The 16878-nt window shown below is 43.2% G+C and overlaps 2 protein-coding genes across 7 annotated transcripts in view; one reads left to right on the forward strand and one right to left on the reverse strand.

Annotated features, from left to right (window-relative positions):
• The window catches only part of ptpa (protein phosphatase 2 phosphatase activator), a 44149-nt gene extending 39413 nt beyond the window's left edge, over positions 1 to 4736 (reverse strand). For all 4 annotated transcript variants that reach the window (XR_008566635.1, XM_054758334.1, XM_054758335.1 and 1 more), the window contains exons 1-3: positions 4691 to 4736; positions 536 to 639; positions 311 to 397 (exon numbers count right to left, since the gene is read on the reverse strand). Coding sequence is in view for 3 of the 4 variants with exons in the window: in XM_054758334.1 (XP_054614309.1) it covers positions 311 to 397; positions 536 to 639; positions 4691 to 4715 (216 nt within the window). In the remaining variant the exon portion in view is untranslated. The remainder of the gene's footprint in view (positions 1 to 310; positions 398 to 535; positions 640 to 4690) is intronic.
• Positions 4737 to 5516: 780 nt separating this feature from the next.
• The window catches only part of crata (carnitine O-acetyltransferase a), a 33165-nt gene continuing 21803 nt past the window's right edge, over positions 5517 to 16878 (forward strand). For all 3 annotated transcript variants that reach the window (XM_054758331.1, XM_054758332.1, XM_054758333.1), the window contains exons 1-5: positions 5517 to 5767; positions 6928 to 7224; positions 7841 to 7959; positions 13333 to 13386; positions 14411 to 14576. In XM_054758331.1, coding sequence (XP_054614306.1) covers positions 5744 to 5767; positions 6928 to 7224; positions 7841 to 7959; positions 13333 to 13386; positions 14411 to 14576 — 660 coding nt within the window. In that variant the 5' untranslated portion in view covers positions 5517 to 5743. The remainder of the gene's footprint in view (positions 5768 to 6927; positions 7225 to 7840; positions 7960 to 13332; positions 13387 to 14410; positions 14577 to 16878) is intronic.

Genomic DNA, 16878 nt, shown 5'->3' on the forward strand with positions numbered 1-16878 from the left:
TCATATTAAATCATTAAAGCGTTACACAAGAGCGAAGTAGTTTTAAGTTTTTTTCGCTTAACATACCCAAAATAAACTTAAACCTGACCTTAAAACCGAGGTACGTAACAAACGGTGAAAATGGCGCACCGGTACACCCCTAATTCAGATACATCCTGTGTCAACCTGCTCCACTTCAAAGTATGTTAACTCTTCTTTTTGCCACAGTTCTTTAGAGTCTTGTTGAATGTTTCCATAAATGCCGGAACAGAAAAAGCTACCCTACCAACACTCAAATGAAACTCTCTCAAGGTGACAAAAGCCAACATACCTCAGAAACTTTATATTCACATGTTAGCTTCTTTCCTTTCACACTTTCATTCAGAGCCAGAATGAATCCCATATAGTCGGCATATGCCTGTCATGAGCAAAAAAAAGAAAAAGAAAAGGACAACCACAGTGAATACGCAGTCAGGCTGCAATAACTGATGATACAAAGAAACCCGCATGAGAAAATTTGGTTAAAAATGTACGTTGCCGAGCAGCACGACATTACCTGAGATCGCTTCCACTTGCCCATGTCGGGCACCGTGCTAATTTCCTTCTTGGGTACCATGAAGGTCGCTATGAATTCAGGTGGTTCATCCTCAGGAGTGGCTCCTACAAAAAGTTCATTAGTATATTTGGGCCATTTTACAGAATTAGTGCCATGTACAGTATGTCTCCAGAAAATGCAATGTATAAATAAGAATAATAAAATTAACGATAAAATATATTTTGTATTTAGCACAGCGTCCTGCACGTTGATCTGATTGAATATTTAATTCGTACAATTAAAAAGATTAATTGGAAAAGTATAAATTGTTGCCTGTCCCTGATTGCTAAAATTAGAGTTTACCATGAAATATGGATAATGTGTTACACATTTATCATAACTATACTTTCAGTGGTAACACTTTACAATAACGTCCACAAAATTACTGTAGTTCATGAAGAACGACCTTACCTAACCACTACTCATTAGTTCCTCAGTAACTCCTGTATTTTTGTGTACCTTATTGTCAAGTGAGACCCTTTAAATTGTTATTTACTTTAAAAAAAAAATCACTCATTCACTCAAAAATCTTCATTCAGTCCTGTTACCCCAACACATTATCCCTTCTGAAAAATATATAATAATATTCTACAAGTCACATGGTCCGTAAGAAGCAGCATCATTCAGATCACGCAGGCCACGTGAACGCCAAACGTAAGTTCACACATTTGTTTTTATATATATTTGATGATATTTCAACTATGACTTGGAGGTCAAATCTAATCAAGATCACAGTCGTTACCTAGATTAGTTTTAAAATGAAATTATCGCCGTAAATTTAATTATTTTTCGTTGAAATACTATTGTGTGCTTAGTGTCAATGTCCATGTGAACATATAGTGGTCTGAATAACTGTTTTCACCCTTTCTGATTTCATATTTTTTTGCATGTTTGTCACACTTAAATGTTTCAGACAATCAACAACAAATGTAAATATTAGTCAAAGACAACACAACTGAAAGCAAAATGCAGTTTTTAAATGACACGTTTTATTATTATGTTAAATGTAACATAACTGAGATTAACTGAGATCTGTCAGTGTGGAAAAGGTTATAAAGTCATTTCTAAAGCATTGGGACTCCAGCAAACCACAGTGAGAGCCATTATCTACAAATGGCAAAAACATGGAACAGCGGTGAATAAGCCTGTAACGATAACAAATTTTGCTGGTTGATTGTGTTAAAATTTATCGACAATAATTAATAATTTCGACCTTTTTTTTAAAAAAAACATATTATCATTTGGTTCATTATTGTTCAATGATCATTTTGTCATGTCAATTTGCGCCACTAGATGGCACTCAAGCATTGTGTACCTGAGGCACAGAAGCCGCCTACTAGAACGCTCACGAATCGAGGGACATCACTACGTCACAGGCCAATCCTATTCATGTTGTCAAAAGAACCACACACAGCAACGCAACACGTGGATAAAAACAGACGAGAGTCAGCAAAAATGCAATGTTGCTGATATCTCCCAGGCAATTCCTACTGTTGTTCAGCCGTATTGAAAGCTTGCATTTCTTTTGCAATGTAGCGAGCGACACTGAACACACGCCATTGTGCCATGTTTTCTTTCATATTTACTCCGCCGATCAAACGCCTCAGCAAGCGTTGACTGTTGGGAAGAAGGCTTTGCTTCACATCCACACTGGAACTGTGGCATTCGGCTTAGAAACGATTACTTTTGTTCCTTCATTCATATTCGCGTCTGCTAGAATAACTGCTCGCACTTTGTGGCTGTAGCCCCCGCCTCCACTACTGGGACAAAGAGGCTTAAAAGCTGAGAAGATGCTCACTCTCTTCTGTGCTAATTTCATATTGGGCCAATGCACGCAGACACATGCAGAGTGAACCCTCTTGTCATCCAGCCTGTGTACCACAGAGAGACTAACAGATGGAGCAGACGGGCATACACGGAAGGGTCAACTTATCGAGGGATCATAATTATCGACCTGCTTTTTTTTTTTTTTTTTTTTAAATCGTTCGATTAATCGATATATCCATTATGGTGACAGGCCTAGTGGTGAACCCTCCCAGGAGTGGCCCGCCAACCAAAATTACCCCACGAGCACAGCGATGACTCAGCCAAGAGGTCAAAAAAGACCCCACAACAACATCCAAAGAACTGCAGGCCTCACTTGCCTCAGTTAAGGCCAGTATTCATGACTCCACCATAAGAAAGACACTGGGTAAAAACGGCCTGCAAGGCAGAGTTCCGAGACCAAAACCACTGCTAAACAAAAAGAACTGACTCATCTCAATTATGTGAGAAAACGTCTTGATGATCCCCAAGACCTTTGGAAAACTCTGTGGTCTGACGAGACAAAAGTGGAACTTTCGGAAGGCGTGTGTCCCATTACATCTGGCATAAAAGTAATGTCACATTTCAGAAAAAGAACATCACACCAACAGTAACATATGGTGGTGGTAGTGTGATGGTCTGGGGCTGTTGCTGCTTCAAGACCTGGAAGGCTTGCTGTGATAAACGGAACCATGAATTCAGCCTACTAAAAAATACTGATTGAGATTTGCTGAAACCAACCTGGGTGCTGCAGCAGTACAATGATCCAAAACACACCAGCAAGTCAGCAATGGCTGAAGAAAAACAAATGAAGACTTTGGAGTGGCCTAGTCAAAGTCCTGACCTGAATCCTATTGAGATGCTGTGGCATGACCTTAAAAAAGCGGATCATGCTAAAAAACCCTCCAATGTGGCTGAATTACAACAATTCTGCAAAGATGAGTGGGCCAAAATTCCTCCACAGCACCGTAAGAGACTCATTGCAAGTTATCACAAACGCTTTATTGCAGTTGTTGCTGCTAAAGGTGGCCCAACCAGTTATTAGGTTTAGGGGGCAATAATTTTTTTCACACAAGGCCATGTAGGTTTTTAATTTTTTTTCCCCTTAATAATAAAACGTTTCATTTAAAACCTGCATTTTGTGTTCAGTTGTGTTGTCATTGACTAATATTTACATTTGTTTGATGATCTGAAACATTCAAGTGTGACAAACATGCAAAAAAATAAGAAATAAGGAAGGGGGAAAACACTTTTTCCACACCACTGTATTTTATGCATTGGCTAATTCTATGCTAAATACTCACTCCTGTTACTTTGAGTCCTGCAGGTATGAGAACAGATGGTTTGATAACTATTTTATGTACAGGCTTTTATGAACTCAAGTAAACCGCCATTCAGGTTAAATGCTCCAGTTATGACGATGGCAGGGCCGCACGGTGGTCTAGTGGTTAGCATGTTGGCCACACAGTCACAGTCAGGAGATTGGGAAGACCTGGGTTGGGCATTTCTGTGGGGAGTTTGCATGTTCTCCCCGTGCGTGCGTGGGTTTTCTCCGGGTACTCCGGTTTCCTCCCACATTTCAAAAACATGCATGTTAGGTTAATTGGCGACTTGACAAATTGTCAATAGGTATGAATGTGAGTGTGAATGGTTGTCTGTCTATATGTGCGACTGGCTGGCAACCAGTCCAGGGTGTACCCCGCCTGTCGCCCAAAGTCAGCTGGGATAGGCTCCAGCATACCCCCACGACTCTAATGAGGAGAAGCGGTAAGGAAGATGGATGGATGATGATGATGGCAAAACGCAGTGTGTCAAACTGAAAAGTGGGCTTTTACATTGATATCATTTGTAATAATTACTGAATTATTCTGTGCTTAAGTTGAGAAGTGGCGGCTGCAAAGGCCACAGAATAAAACGTAAAAGTTCGCTGCAAATGGGTCCAAACCGGGTTCAGGGGTGAACAATTTGCTGTCAGTTTGCATTAAAAAAGCTAGCTCCACATCGCAAATGAACTGATACATTTCAAAGCTATTGTATCTATCATTCCCCGGTAAGTAAAGCAAAAAATGAGGCATTACATCTGAATAAATCATTTGGCTCTGACAACGGTGCAACTCATTTGATTCAAAAAAGCTTTGCTAATACGAGGACTTAAGTTGTGATTGTGATATTTCCACAAGGAATTCAGTAACGTTACGCATACATGTGCAGCGTGAAAGTGCAGTACATATGCAAACATACTAACACATAAGCAGCGAAGTAAAGCTCTTCGACGCGGAAAAAAACCTCCAGAACATATAGGATTAGTTTTACCTGACTGCTTCTCTGATTCCGCCATGGCGAAGCTGTCAGACGTCCAGTGATGGGTCGTTCGCGAACGATCCGGCTCCTAGATAAGGCTCTTTGCAGTGAACGACGCCAGTTAGCTATTTTTAAATTTATTATTATTATTTTTTTTACCTCCCTCGCGCTTTTCCGTTATAGCCACAGTGGCTGGTAACAGTGCTGTAAAAACGGCATTATGAGAGATAATATTAACGGTCTGTGGTAATGTTTTAATGTAGCAGATGTCCCTGAGCAACATCAAATTGTGTGTGTACAATAATGTTCATCATAATATGTTCTTTTTAAGATTCTGGTACGATAATTTGTCAGTAATTATTCTTAATACAAATAACACAAACGCAGTTGTAAAGAATGAGGATTTTGGTTTCATTGAGAGTATGTTGGGGGGGCGCTGGATGATGTCATCTTCGAACACTAAATGACTAAAAATGTATGACTGCAAAGTTGATCATTTTTAACGGCACAAACTGAGCACTTACAAACAAGAGTATTTTGGTTTAATTTAGAGCAAATGGGGAAGCTGGGTTAACTTCAATTGGCCTATTAAATAATCTTTAGTCATTCAAAAATGAAAACAGCACAAACGAATATTTTAACGGCAAAAACCAGCACAAACGCAGCATATTTTTGTAATAAATCAATTTAAGCAACACAAAAAAATCAGAGGAGCCATTGCCAAAAGAACCGGCTCCCTTAAGAGAGCCGAAATTCCCATCACTCCAGTCTCTCTTCTTCGTGGATTACAGGCAAATAATACAAATGGCTCACTAGCGCCACCATGGACAACTGTACAAACAACATCTTAGCAAGTTCCGTTCCGTTACGTCGTGTTGTGTTTGGATCAAAAGGGTATATTTACACACGCCTCATTGAGGGCGGGCACAGCTTCAGGTCATACAAGTTCGCCATTCGTCCTGTGCAGCTGTCGTGTTTAGAGTTTGTCTTCTGCACCGAATTTGAATATATAAAGTACACTTGGACCACTGACGTCACTCGGGGGTTGTTCTTCAGAACTGCAGAATGTGGGGCATTTGTAGCAGAATGGTAAGACATTGACTTATAGCCGACAAACATTTTACACTGCCCACAAACGAACTGTTAGCATTCGAAGACAATTCGTGAAAGTTATCAGCGTCTATAGCGTTGTCACAATGTTTGCTAAACGTTAGCACTTGGGCGAGCAGCAATGTATGTGAACGCAAGCTAACTAGGTAAAAGGTTATCTTAGCGTCAGTCGCCAAAATACAACGTGGACATGACACAAAGACAGAAATATTCGCGTTTATGTCGTCTGTCGAAAGTCATTTGTTTGATTTTAAATAAACGGGAAAGGAACGGATCGCCAAGTCTGGTTTTAATAGGAATTTAACTTGTAACAAATAGGACGCTCACGCTTAAACATACGTACATTTACCTTTTATGCATAACTTAGCAGAAAGAGGTCAATTGGATTTTGCAAATTGTGTGTGTGTGTTTTTGCTCGAGTCACTGCAGTTCCTATGTTGTCGCTTTACGTATAGTGTGACGTCATGTGCTTAAAAGGCATGCCTGTCAACAGTTTCTTTTTTTAACGGGAAGCTACTGTATTTTGCCCTTCTCTCTCGTTTTAACAGTTTCTCGCATTTTAAATTTAATGGGGGAAAAAATTGTTCAGCCGGAGCAGCACAACGTCCGGTCCACTCGGCAACACTCGGGCAACATCGACGTAAGTCGGGCCTTCAAATTCAATTCAATTCATTTAAATTTTATTTATATTGCGCCAAGTCACAACAAAAGCCACCTCAGGGCACTTTACACACGAGGTAGGTCTATGAAATAAAAGATGTACTCCTGGTGGAAGTTGAGAATTTTCCTTTTCTTTCCCTCCTTTTCCTTTATTTTGGTATGTTCAGTTCAAGCTTTAACCTCAGTCGAGGTTTAACTTCATAGTATAGTTGTCTGTTTTAAGTGATACTGATTATTGGCAATAAAACAGTTAAACAAGTGTCCAAAGTTCATCCCTTTTTATTTTTTGTTGGCTCATGGCATATTCAGACCTGTCAACCCTCCTGTTTTTTTGCCCTTCTTTTCCAGTGCCTTCTAGGTTTAATATTTTCCCATATTTTAACTTTCTGTGAGGATAGAAGTATAGGATAGTAAGTAGGGCTGTCACTACAAATTAGACAAGCCAATACAATGTTCAGTGCGCTTGTTTTGTCTCCCAGGTAAAGGTGGGGATGGCGAAACCCTGTGGTGTGGTCAAACCCTGCTACTTGGTGAAGCCTGTATCATCATCCCGCATCACTGGGAGATACCTCAGCCACCAGAAGGGCTTGCCCAGTCTGCCTGTGCCGCCTCTGCAGCAGACCTGTGAGCGCTACATAACCGCCCTGGAGCCCATCGTGGAAGTAGACGAGCTGACGCACACAAAGGAGCTGCTGGATGATTTCCAGAAACCAGGAGGAGTTGGAGAAAGGCTCCAGAGAGGTCTGGAGAGGAGAGCGTGCAACACGGAGAACTGGGTGAGATCTGAAGTAGAAGACATCGCTTATGTCAGAGGTGTCCAAAGTGCAGCCCAGCGCCCATTTTTGGTGCGCAGATCTTTTTTCTGTGTCTTTTTTAAAGATACAATTAATTTATTATTAAAGATAATGTAGATGCCATTGCATAGCTAATATATACTTATATTGATGAACAGGTAATAATACACAGCCAAGTCAGCTGTGGTAGGTGCATATGAGGTGTATGAAGAAGCAACGTTAGGGTGCCATCTACTGTATGGAGTTGGAGCGACAAGCTACACAGGCGGAGAACAAAAGAAAGTTAACGCCAAATCTGTTGTAGTCACGGTCGGGTCTGTAATGAATTAACCGCCATAAACGGGATTACTATACTACTAGTAGCCACACATACATGAAAGAGTAACAATATTTCAAATAGAATCATGAGTGCCTTTTTCTGTATGCGGCCCTCGGTGAAGACATTTTGGACACCCTTATGACTACTTCAATGTAATAACGTTTTGGGTCCTGAGCACATTGGGCTTTATGACCAATAAAGTGTGACATTTTATTGTAATGAACTTTTATTTCAGGGCCTTAAATATTCTCTGTCTGGTGTTCACGGTGTCTTTTGTAGTTGTCTGAATGGTGGGTGCAGGTGGCTTACCTTGACTACCGTCTGCCTGTGGTGGTCCATTCAAGTCCAGGCTTGGTTTTACCTTGCATGCACTTCAGTGACAAGCAGGGACAAATCAGGTGATCACACGCAGTATTTCTGAGGCATGGCTCAAAGATTCATTCTCACACATTTCCGCATCTGCAAATATTCACTGACACTTGTATTATTAGCAGTGGTTCCCACAAGACTGGCTAAGACGCATTTGCAAAAGTGAGGAAAAAAACATGAAAAGCAAAACAAATATGTTTAGAACTGCAAAACAAACTTTTTTCCTGTCGCTTAACAAGCAAGACGGATCTGCCAAATGAGGGAGGGGCCCACTACAGTACCCGCTGAGAAAAGTGATACGCACTTCCATGTCAATGTTTCCAAAAGTGTCATCACGGGCAAAAAGGTAGTGGCAAATGTATTTGTGGCGGCCCACATATTTTTGTTATAAATGAATGAATGTAAGGGAAACACTGCAAAGCAAGATGATGGCTTTCATCAGTGCACTTCAAATACACTCCTGATCAAAATCTTAAGACCAGTTGAAAAATTGCTAGAATTTGCATTTTGCCGATTTGGATCTTTACGAGGTTTTAAGTAGAGCTACAATATGCAAAAACAAAAAAGGGGTTGAGACAAAAAGCATTTTGAAAAAGTTATTGATTGAAAACAACAATTAAACTGAAATAGGCTGTTTATCAGCTGATCAAAAGTTTAAGAACATCGCTCAAAAAAACAGAACAAAAAATGTTCTCAGCAGGACTCAGTAATGAGTATCTCCACCGTTCTTGTTCATCACTTCAAAAACTGGTTTGGGCATGCTTGATGCGAGTGTTTCCAGGAGGCTAGTGGGAACATTGCTCCAAGTGGTGAAGATGGCTTCACCAAGGGCATCAACTGGAGCTTCAGGTGGTGCAGGGTCGTCAAACGGTGGATGCTTATGTGCAGATGTTGCAGCGGGCATCCCTCGTGACTGAGGGCCCTCGTCTGTGTGGTAACAGCTGGGTTTTTCAACAGGACAACGCTGCAGTTCACAATGCTTGCTTGACCAAGGACTTCTTCAGGGAGAGTAACATCACTCTTTTGGACCATCCTGCATGCATTTAAATCCCATAGAGAACATTTGGGGATGGATGGCAAGGGAAGTTTATAAAAATGGCCATCAGTTCCAGACAGATGATGCCCTTGGTGAAGCCATCTTCACCACTTGGAGCAATGTTCCCACTGGCCTCCTGGAAACACTCGCATCAAGCATGCCCAAACCAGTTTTTGAAGTGATGAACAAGAACGGTGGAGCTACTCATTACTGAGTCCTGCTGAGAACATTTTTTGTTCTGGTTTTTTGAGCGATGTTCTTAAACTTTTGATCAGTCGATAAAAAGCCTATTTCAGTTTAATTGTTGTTTTCAATAAATTACTTTTTCAAAATGCTTTTTGTCTCACTCCCCCTTCTTGCTTTTAGATATTGTAGCTCTACTTAAAACCTCATTAAGATCCAAAAGTGCAAAATGCAAATTCTATCAATTTTTCAACTGGTCTTCAGATTTTGATCAGGAGTGTATGTATACTGTGTGTACATTCTAGGGCTGCAGCAATCAATTACTTTTGCACTTGCGTAATCCATTATTTTGCGTGATTAATTAAGTACGGTAATCAGATGAAACACACTTTACAATAAATCGGGGGTCCTCAATTACTTTTGGGCCAGAATTTTTCTTGGCGAACACTGCGAGGACCAAATGGTCTAGTCAGAAATCCAAACCGAAAAAAATTATCTATATATATTGTAATTTTCATAGCATTTTCAGTGTTAATAGACTCATATTATCCATATTTGTTTAAATGCGAGCTGTCGTCTTCAATGTCACAGAATTGCAACATTGCTGAATCATGTAGTTAAATACTGTGCCGCTCACAAGCCTGTGAGGAAGAAGTAACTCTTTATTTAGCAAGCAGAGTAACAACAGAGATCACAATGAACTCACCGGCTCCATAGAGAGGGGTTACCATTCCACATCATTCTTACTCACGGTGTCTTTAAAGAAAGAGGTAAAAAAAAAAAACAAAACCATCACACAACAACGTAATAGGTAGATAACAGCAGACAAGACACTATCAACCAATAATGCTGAATTATCATCAACTATGTCAGTGGTGTCAAACTTGTGCCATGGAGGGCCGAGACACTGCAGGTTTTCTTTCCAGCCGGTCACTAAAGCAGGTGATTTTAATGATCAACACCTTCAGTTTGAGGGAAGGAGCTCATCACTTAAATAACCTGCTGAAGAAACTGGTTGGAGAGAAAACCTGCAGCGTCTCGGCCCTCCAGGGCACGAGTTTGACACATGTGAACTATGTGGTAATGGTAATGGTTTAATTCATCTTGAACATGCACACAAATTGCAGTTGAGCTCAACACATAACACAATTCACAATTCTGAACATCCAAGAAGGAGTAGGAAGAAGCAAAGCTCAGGTGTCTTCTTCCTTGTACTTTATAAACATCAACTGCTTGAACTCTTTCTTGAAATCGCTCATTTTAGTGCATTGTTTGAGTTCTTTACTTAATCCGTTCCACAACTTCATTCCACACACAAAAACACTGAAGGTTTTTATTGTTGTCCGTGCAAATAAGTGTTTTAGATTTAATGTGAGCTCTAAACATGTAAATTGGCAGCCATTTGCAACTACAGTACAGAAAAGCACACTGGGAAACGGGAAGTGCTGTTGTCACAACCGCATACGTTGACACCGCATCGATCGCTGAGTCTTACGTCAATGTTGCTGCCATATTGGATGTGGCACGGCTGTGCTGTGAATACAAATAAATGTACTTAATTTCATAAAGCGCCTTTCTACAAAGAAATTTTAAATTAATGCCTCTCGTTTATGGGCCGCACAGTCACAGTCTTTAGATTGTGAAGACCTGGGTTTGATTCTCCCTTGGTACTTGTATGTCTGTGTGGAGTTTGCATGTTCTCCCTGTGCGTGCGTGAGTTGGTACTCCAGTTTCCTCCCACATTCCAAAACAATAATAACTTTATGGATCCCACATACAGTAGGTAAGTAGTTTTAATGTAGTAAAATAAGAATATAAAATAGGAACATGAAAGTTAGCAATAATAGCAAATTATGTATTTTAAACAATACCCCTTTTAACCAGTGTTCCTCAAAACTGCGTGCTTGCGCAATCCCACACTGCTCTCGAGTTCTCTGCGCACCTCAAAACCATGCTCTGCACAAAATACAATCCAACCTGAACTGTATATGAAATAAACACATAACAATTTATTCTGCGATACAAGGCTGTGAGTGACAGGGAACAACAAGCGGTAACATACAACATAATGGTGAGCACAGTCCAGCCAATGATAAGATCCTGTTTGCACGTATTTACTTCCACAGTCAATCAATTCATTAACAGCGCATGACGTAGAACATGCCGCTGTTTTGCACGTTAGCATGTAGCTAATGCTGCTTGCTAACCCTGTATTATGGCGAAACAAATGGGCAGTGCAACAGCGACTCACCAAGCCAGGTTAAAAAAAGCGGTTCTTTTAAGGTGGACTGGCTGTCGGAGAGGCTCCAGCATACCCCTGCGATCCTAGTGAGGATAAGCGGCATAGAAAATGCATAGCTGTTAGAGTATGTGCAAACATACATACAACATACATACATACATACATACATACATACATACATACATACATACATACATACATACAACAAGAGGTGAAACTGAGTGAGATTTTTTTTTTATAAGAAAGGGCTGCTTTTTAAAAACATGCTGCAAAGCCAAAGTAGCAAGCCAGTTTTCTGAGTGAAAAGTGTGGACTGAATGTGTGGCGTAACTATGCATGTTTTACTGCCGTTCTTTTATTTTGATGGCCGGACATACCGGATACAGAAAGTGTTACGCTGCTACGTTTGTGTTGCTGAAGGGACCGAAAGCTCAGTGGAGTTATTTTATTTCTTCTTCTATTATTCTTCTTTTATTTGAACAAATGTAAACATTTACAACAAACAATGGCATCAATTTCAAGTACATTTTCAGGATAAAATAGTGCCACAACAGACAGACAGAAATTAAAGTATACCTAATGAATAATATAAATGGTAAAAAAGAAAATAAATTGAAAATAAAATGATGGGTTTCTTCAAGGTTCAGATGGTTAATTGTATGAGACCATGGCTTATTTTGTCTGATGTATAGAATAAAGAAAGCTACATTGTGGAAACCATTGCCGTCCGATACTACAGTGTGCACGTCTGAGGTAGCGCTTACAGAAGTCCAAGGAATGCTCAGGTCGATTTTGTGTTTGCTCAGATACTTGAAAAAATTAGGGGCTAACATTGCCTTTAACTACAAATACATTTAATCTTTCCAAAAATAACATAAATCACGGCACAAGAAGCCTGGAGCCTATCCCAGCTGACTTCGGGCGACAGGCGGGGTACACCCTGGACTGGTCGCCAGCCAATCGCAGGGCACATATAGACAAACAACCATTCACACTCACATTCATACCTATGGACAATTTAGAGTCACCAATTAACCTCACCTGCATGTTTTTGGAATGTGGGAGGAAGCCGGAGTACCCAGAGAAAACCGACGCGCACACGGGGAGAACATGCAAACTCCACACAGAAATGCCCCAAGGGAGAATCGAACCCAGGTCTTCCCGATCTCCAGGCTGCCAACGTGCTAATCACTAGACCACCGTGCGGCCATTTTTTATTATTTACACTCATTAAATGAATAATCAAAGAAGCAGAATAGAAGTTTAAGCTTTTTTTCCTAATCAAGCTTTAGGACATTGTGTACCTGGTTCCTGAGTACGCACATTCTGACAGTGGAGTGCTGTTCCAAATCCATTGCTGTTGTTGCACACTTACGGTAAATGACGATCGATGACGGTTAACCGCTTCCTGTTCTTCCTCTCGCCTTTCTAATGGTGAAATGCAGCCACTTGAGTTAGAGTCCGTCCCCTACGCGACGTAGCCACTGCACTGCACACTCACCATTTTGACCGTATTGAGTGCAACATCCGGGGACTGACAGTGCACTGCATTTTGCCGTAAATGTCAGTGTGAAGTCACTTATACACTCAAAAGCCTTAAGTGTGCCAATTGAGACACCTTTGATCTTTGTGGCGGCTCAGTTTATTCCAAACGCAGCTGACTCAATTTCCCAAATTGTTGAAATGTTGAACATCAACTAGCAGTACTCATCTGTAAACCAATGAGGTCAGTGTTTGGGTGCCCCCTAGTGGATGCTGCCGTGTCACGTATAGGGAGAAACCACTCATGACTCTCTAGCTTACATTCAATACCTGCTTGCCAGTAGATGAAACAACTGCATGCAGAATTGTTATTTTACTCACTTGCGCTTAAAATGCTTGACAATATCCGGTGGAACACATAGTGGTTGTCATGACTGCATCTGTAGTTGTTTTCTACAGGTTTGCTGCCAAACTGATTGCAGGTGTTTTGGATTTCAAGACAATGATAGACAAGTGAGTACATTTTAATTTGATCTTTTTTTTGGAGGCGGCGCAGCGGACAGGAGTTCAGAGTTCAGTTTTAGCTCGGTGTTAGTTACGGACGCAGGCTTTTATTGCAGGTTTGAATGATCTCACAACAGGCACAAGAATCTCTCATATGGGCTACGATTGCAGCCATAACCCACACCAAGCTAAAACTCAACTCAGCTCCCCTAGAACCAAAACACACACAAGCACAAGTCTTATTTATGTCTTATTTTCTCTTATATATTATATCTACTATATTGTTCACCAAAATATGAATGCAAGGGTGACTATAGTGGTGTTTTTCTTGTCTAGAGGGCTCTAACAATGTTAAAAAGCATATTAGAAGGTAGTAAACAGGCTTTCTATGCTATAACTATGAAAATATTCAATTATAAATAAAGATTATACTTCACGGAAATTCACTTGTCACGGTTGGGTCTGGAACCAAATAACCGTGATAAACAAGGCATTCAGTAGAATTTTGGGGGATCAGCGATTAGCCGATGCTTCCATATGAAGCCAACACCGATCTTATCTACCTCCACAAAGGTCTGGAAGTCAGTCACTGTCCCCTTTTCCTCTGCCAGCCTGACAGCTAGCAATCGAGCTAAAGCCAAAGCTAAAGAGCCAGGCAGCGGCTTGCTGGTAGTGCTTCTGAGCAGTGAAAAGAGCAAAGCTACTACAAGGAAAATGATGGCGTTCATGACATTGTGGACGACCAGCCATTTTCACTCACTGTGCTCTTTATTTTTGGTAAGAGGCTGAAATCAGGTCTGCAGTGTAACCTTTTTTGCAAGTTTTCAAAATAAAAGACTAAAGGAACTGATGTCATTTAGTAGTTTGGACAGCAATTTTCTAAACTTTTCATTCATAGTTGAGAGAACTACCTTGTGCTTCACAGGTATTGTTCAATGTTTTTCAACAAAATTAGATTGGAACTTTGAAGGTGTATGCTGTCTGTTATGACAATAAAAGCTTTTGCGCTGCCTTACTTTGTGTCATTTTGCAGTGAGACCATACCAGTGGAGTACCTGGGAGGGAAGCCCCTGTGTATGAATCAGTACTATGAAGTACTGTCATCTTGCCGCATCCCTGGTGTAAAAAGAGATGCTGTTGTGAACCATGCCAAGAGCTCCCGACCACCTCAACATATCACCGTTGTACATAATTTTCAGGTGAGCACATTTTTTTTTTTTTTTTTTTTTTTTTTTTTTTTTTAAAGCGAGACAAGAGACAAGGACAACAGCAGCAGCAACAACAACAATTGTGATAGAACAACAGAAACACGCAGGACAACATCAGCAAATAAATGTCCGTGACAACCACAAAGACGAACAAGGACATAAGGACAAAACATCAACAACCACAATGACAAAGCTGTCAATGACAATCACACATAATAGCAGTCATGAAATGATGAACTATGACAGTGATCACAATGACAATACTGCATTGAAACAGTCACACATAATAGCAGTCATGAAATGATGAACTATGATAGTGATCACAATGATAATACTGCATTGAAACAGTCACACATAATTGTAGTAATGAAATGATTATCCATGATAGTGAACAGAATGAAAATTACTGTAATACACATCATTGTAAAAAAAAAAAAAAAAACTATAGTCGTACTGCTGATATCACCGTCACTGTAATAAAACCAACAACATAATAACACCCTGGATAACTCAGTGAGTAATGTGGGGAAGTACATATGTACTGTGAGTGTGCATATGTATGTGTGTACAGGTATCTCTATGTGAGGAAGACTTCATATATATAAAGGTGCAAGAATGTGTGGGCGTGTAATTGTCACTGAGAATGCATGAAAGGAAAGGGGCCGCCTTCCACCTCCCAGACAGCCCCACCCCAAATAGCCAGGCCGGAAGGCCACCAGGCCCACAGGGGCAGGCAGCACAAAGATCAGTGCCCCAAGAGCCAGCCCAGAGAGGTCCCCCCCCCCCCCCCCCCCCCCCCCGGCAAGACCAGCAAGGGGCCGAAGAGAGGTAATCCCAGCCAAGGGCAGGGCACCGGCGGGCCGGAGGACTGCCAACCCCTGAAACCAGCGAGAGATCACACCCCACAAAGGCAGACGGGTAGCGGGGGCCACAAACCAGCAGGCCCAGAGACGCCTCCACAACCGGAAAGAAGCCCGCCCGCGCCGGAAGCGCCAGATCCTGCCCACCACCACCCCCACCCCCACCCCCAGGGAGCGGAGCCCGGCCCGCCCCGGGCCAACCCCCGCCCGACCCCCGACACAGGGCCGCCCCGCCAAGGGATGCAGGAGGCACACCCTCCACCCACCCGGCGGAGGCACGGGCGGCAGAGATGTATCACCCAGCACCCGACCCCACGGAGCAAACCCCTGTATGCCCCCCCCCCCCAAAAAATAAATAACTAAAATAAATAAATAAAAGTACACACACGCATGCACATACACACTCCTACGCACCCACACGCACGCACATACACACTCCTACGCACATACACACCCCTACGCGCACGCACATACACACTCCTACGCACTCAAGTGCGCGCACACACGCACACGCACGCACGCACACACAGTGGTCGACTGCCCGACACCCGGAAGCCCCACCCTATCCCCCGTTGGTAACCCTAGGAGCAGCGGAGCCGGGGACCCCGGGGTCCCAGACATACGATCCAGAACCCAGGCACGGAGAGTGCGGACCGCCGGGGAGCAGGAAGACACCAGGCCACACCCTCCCAACGGTAGGACGCCGCCAGCAAGGCAGACAGGGGAGCCAGCGGGGAGGAAAGCGGGAAACTGAGCAGGCAGGCGGGAAAACGGGCGAGCAGCCAGGTGAACCACCACACAGCGCCAGCCGACACCCGCGGGCCAGCAAACCCCGAAGAGGGAGCGGGAGCACCACACCCCAAGCCGTTGGGAGGCCAAGCAGGCGAGACCAGCAGCAGACCAGCCGATGGCCCCCAAAAACCACCAGAAGCCAGACCAGCCACGTGCCACCAGAGCCGACAGCGCACCACCCGCGCACCGGAGCCCCACCCCCGACAAGCCCACAGACAGACCGGGGGAGGTGAGGACACAGACAGCGGCCTGGCAGAGCACAAAGCGCAACGGTGACAAACGCCCAAGCGCCCGGCAGAGCACAACCCCCCCAGCGGGCCCGGCCCCAGGGAACCCGCCCACCCACCCCCACCCCGCCACCCAGGCCCACAGTACCCGCAAGCATGACCAAGCCCCAACCCACCAGCTGGCCCGGCGCCCCAGCAGCCGCCACAGCGCAGCAACCACCAGCCGCCGCGGCGGCACACGGGCCACCCGCAGCACCGGCACCGTCCCCCGGAGACCGCCAAACCCGCCCCAAGAGCGCAGAGGCGCCCGCAGCACGTGTCAGTCCAGGGGAAGCACCGCAAGCCGCCCCCCCCCGGCGCAAGCCCCGGCATCAACAGGCCCCAGAGGACCACCCCAGGGAAGGGCAGGCGAAC

This window comes from Dunckerocampus dactyliophorus, chromosome 17 (assembly GCF_027744805.1).
Source record: "Dunckerocampus dactyliophorus isolate RoL2022-P2 chromosome 17, RoL_Ddac_1.1, whole genome shotgun sequence".
Lineage (NCBI taxonomy): Eukaryota > Metazoa > Chordata > Actinopteri > Syngnathiformes > Syngnathidae > Dunckerocampus > Dunckerocampus dactyliophorus.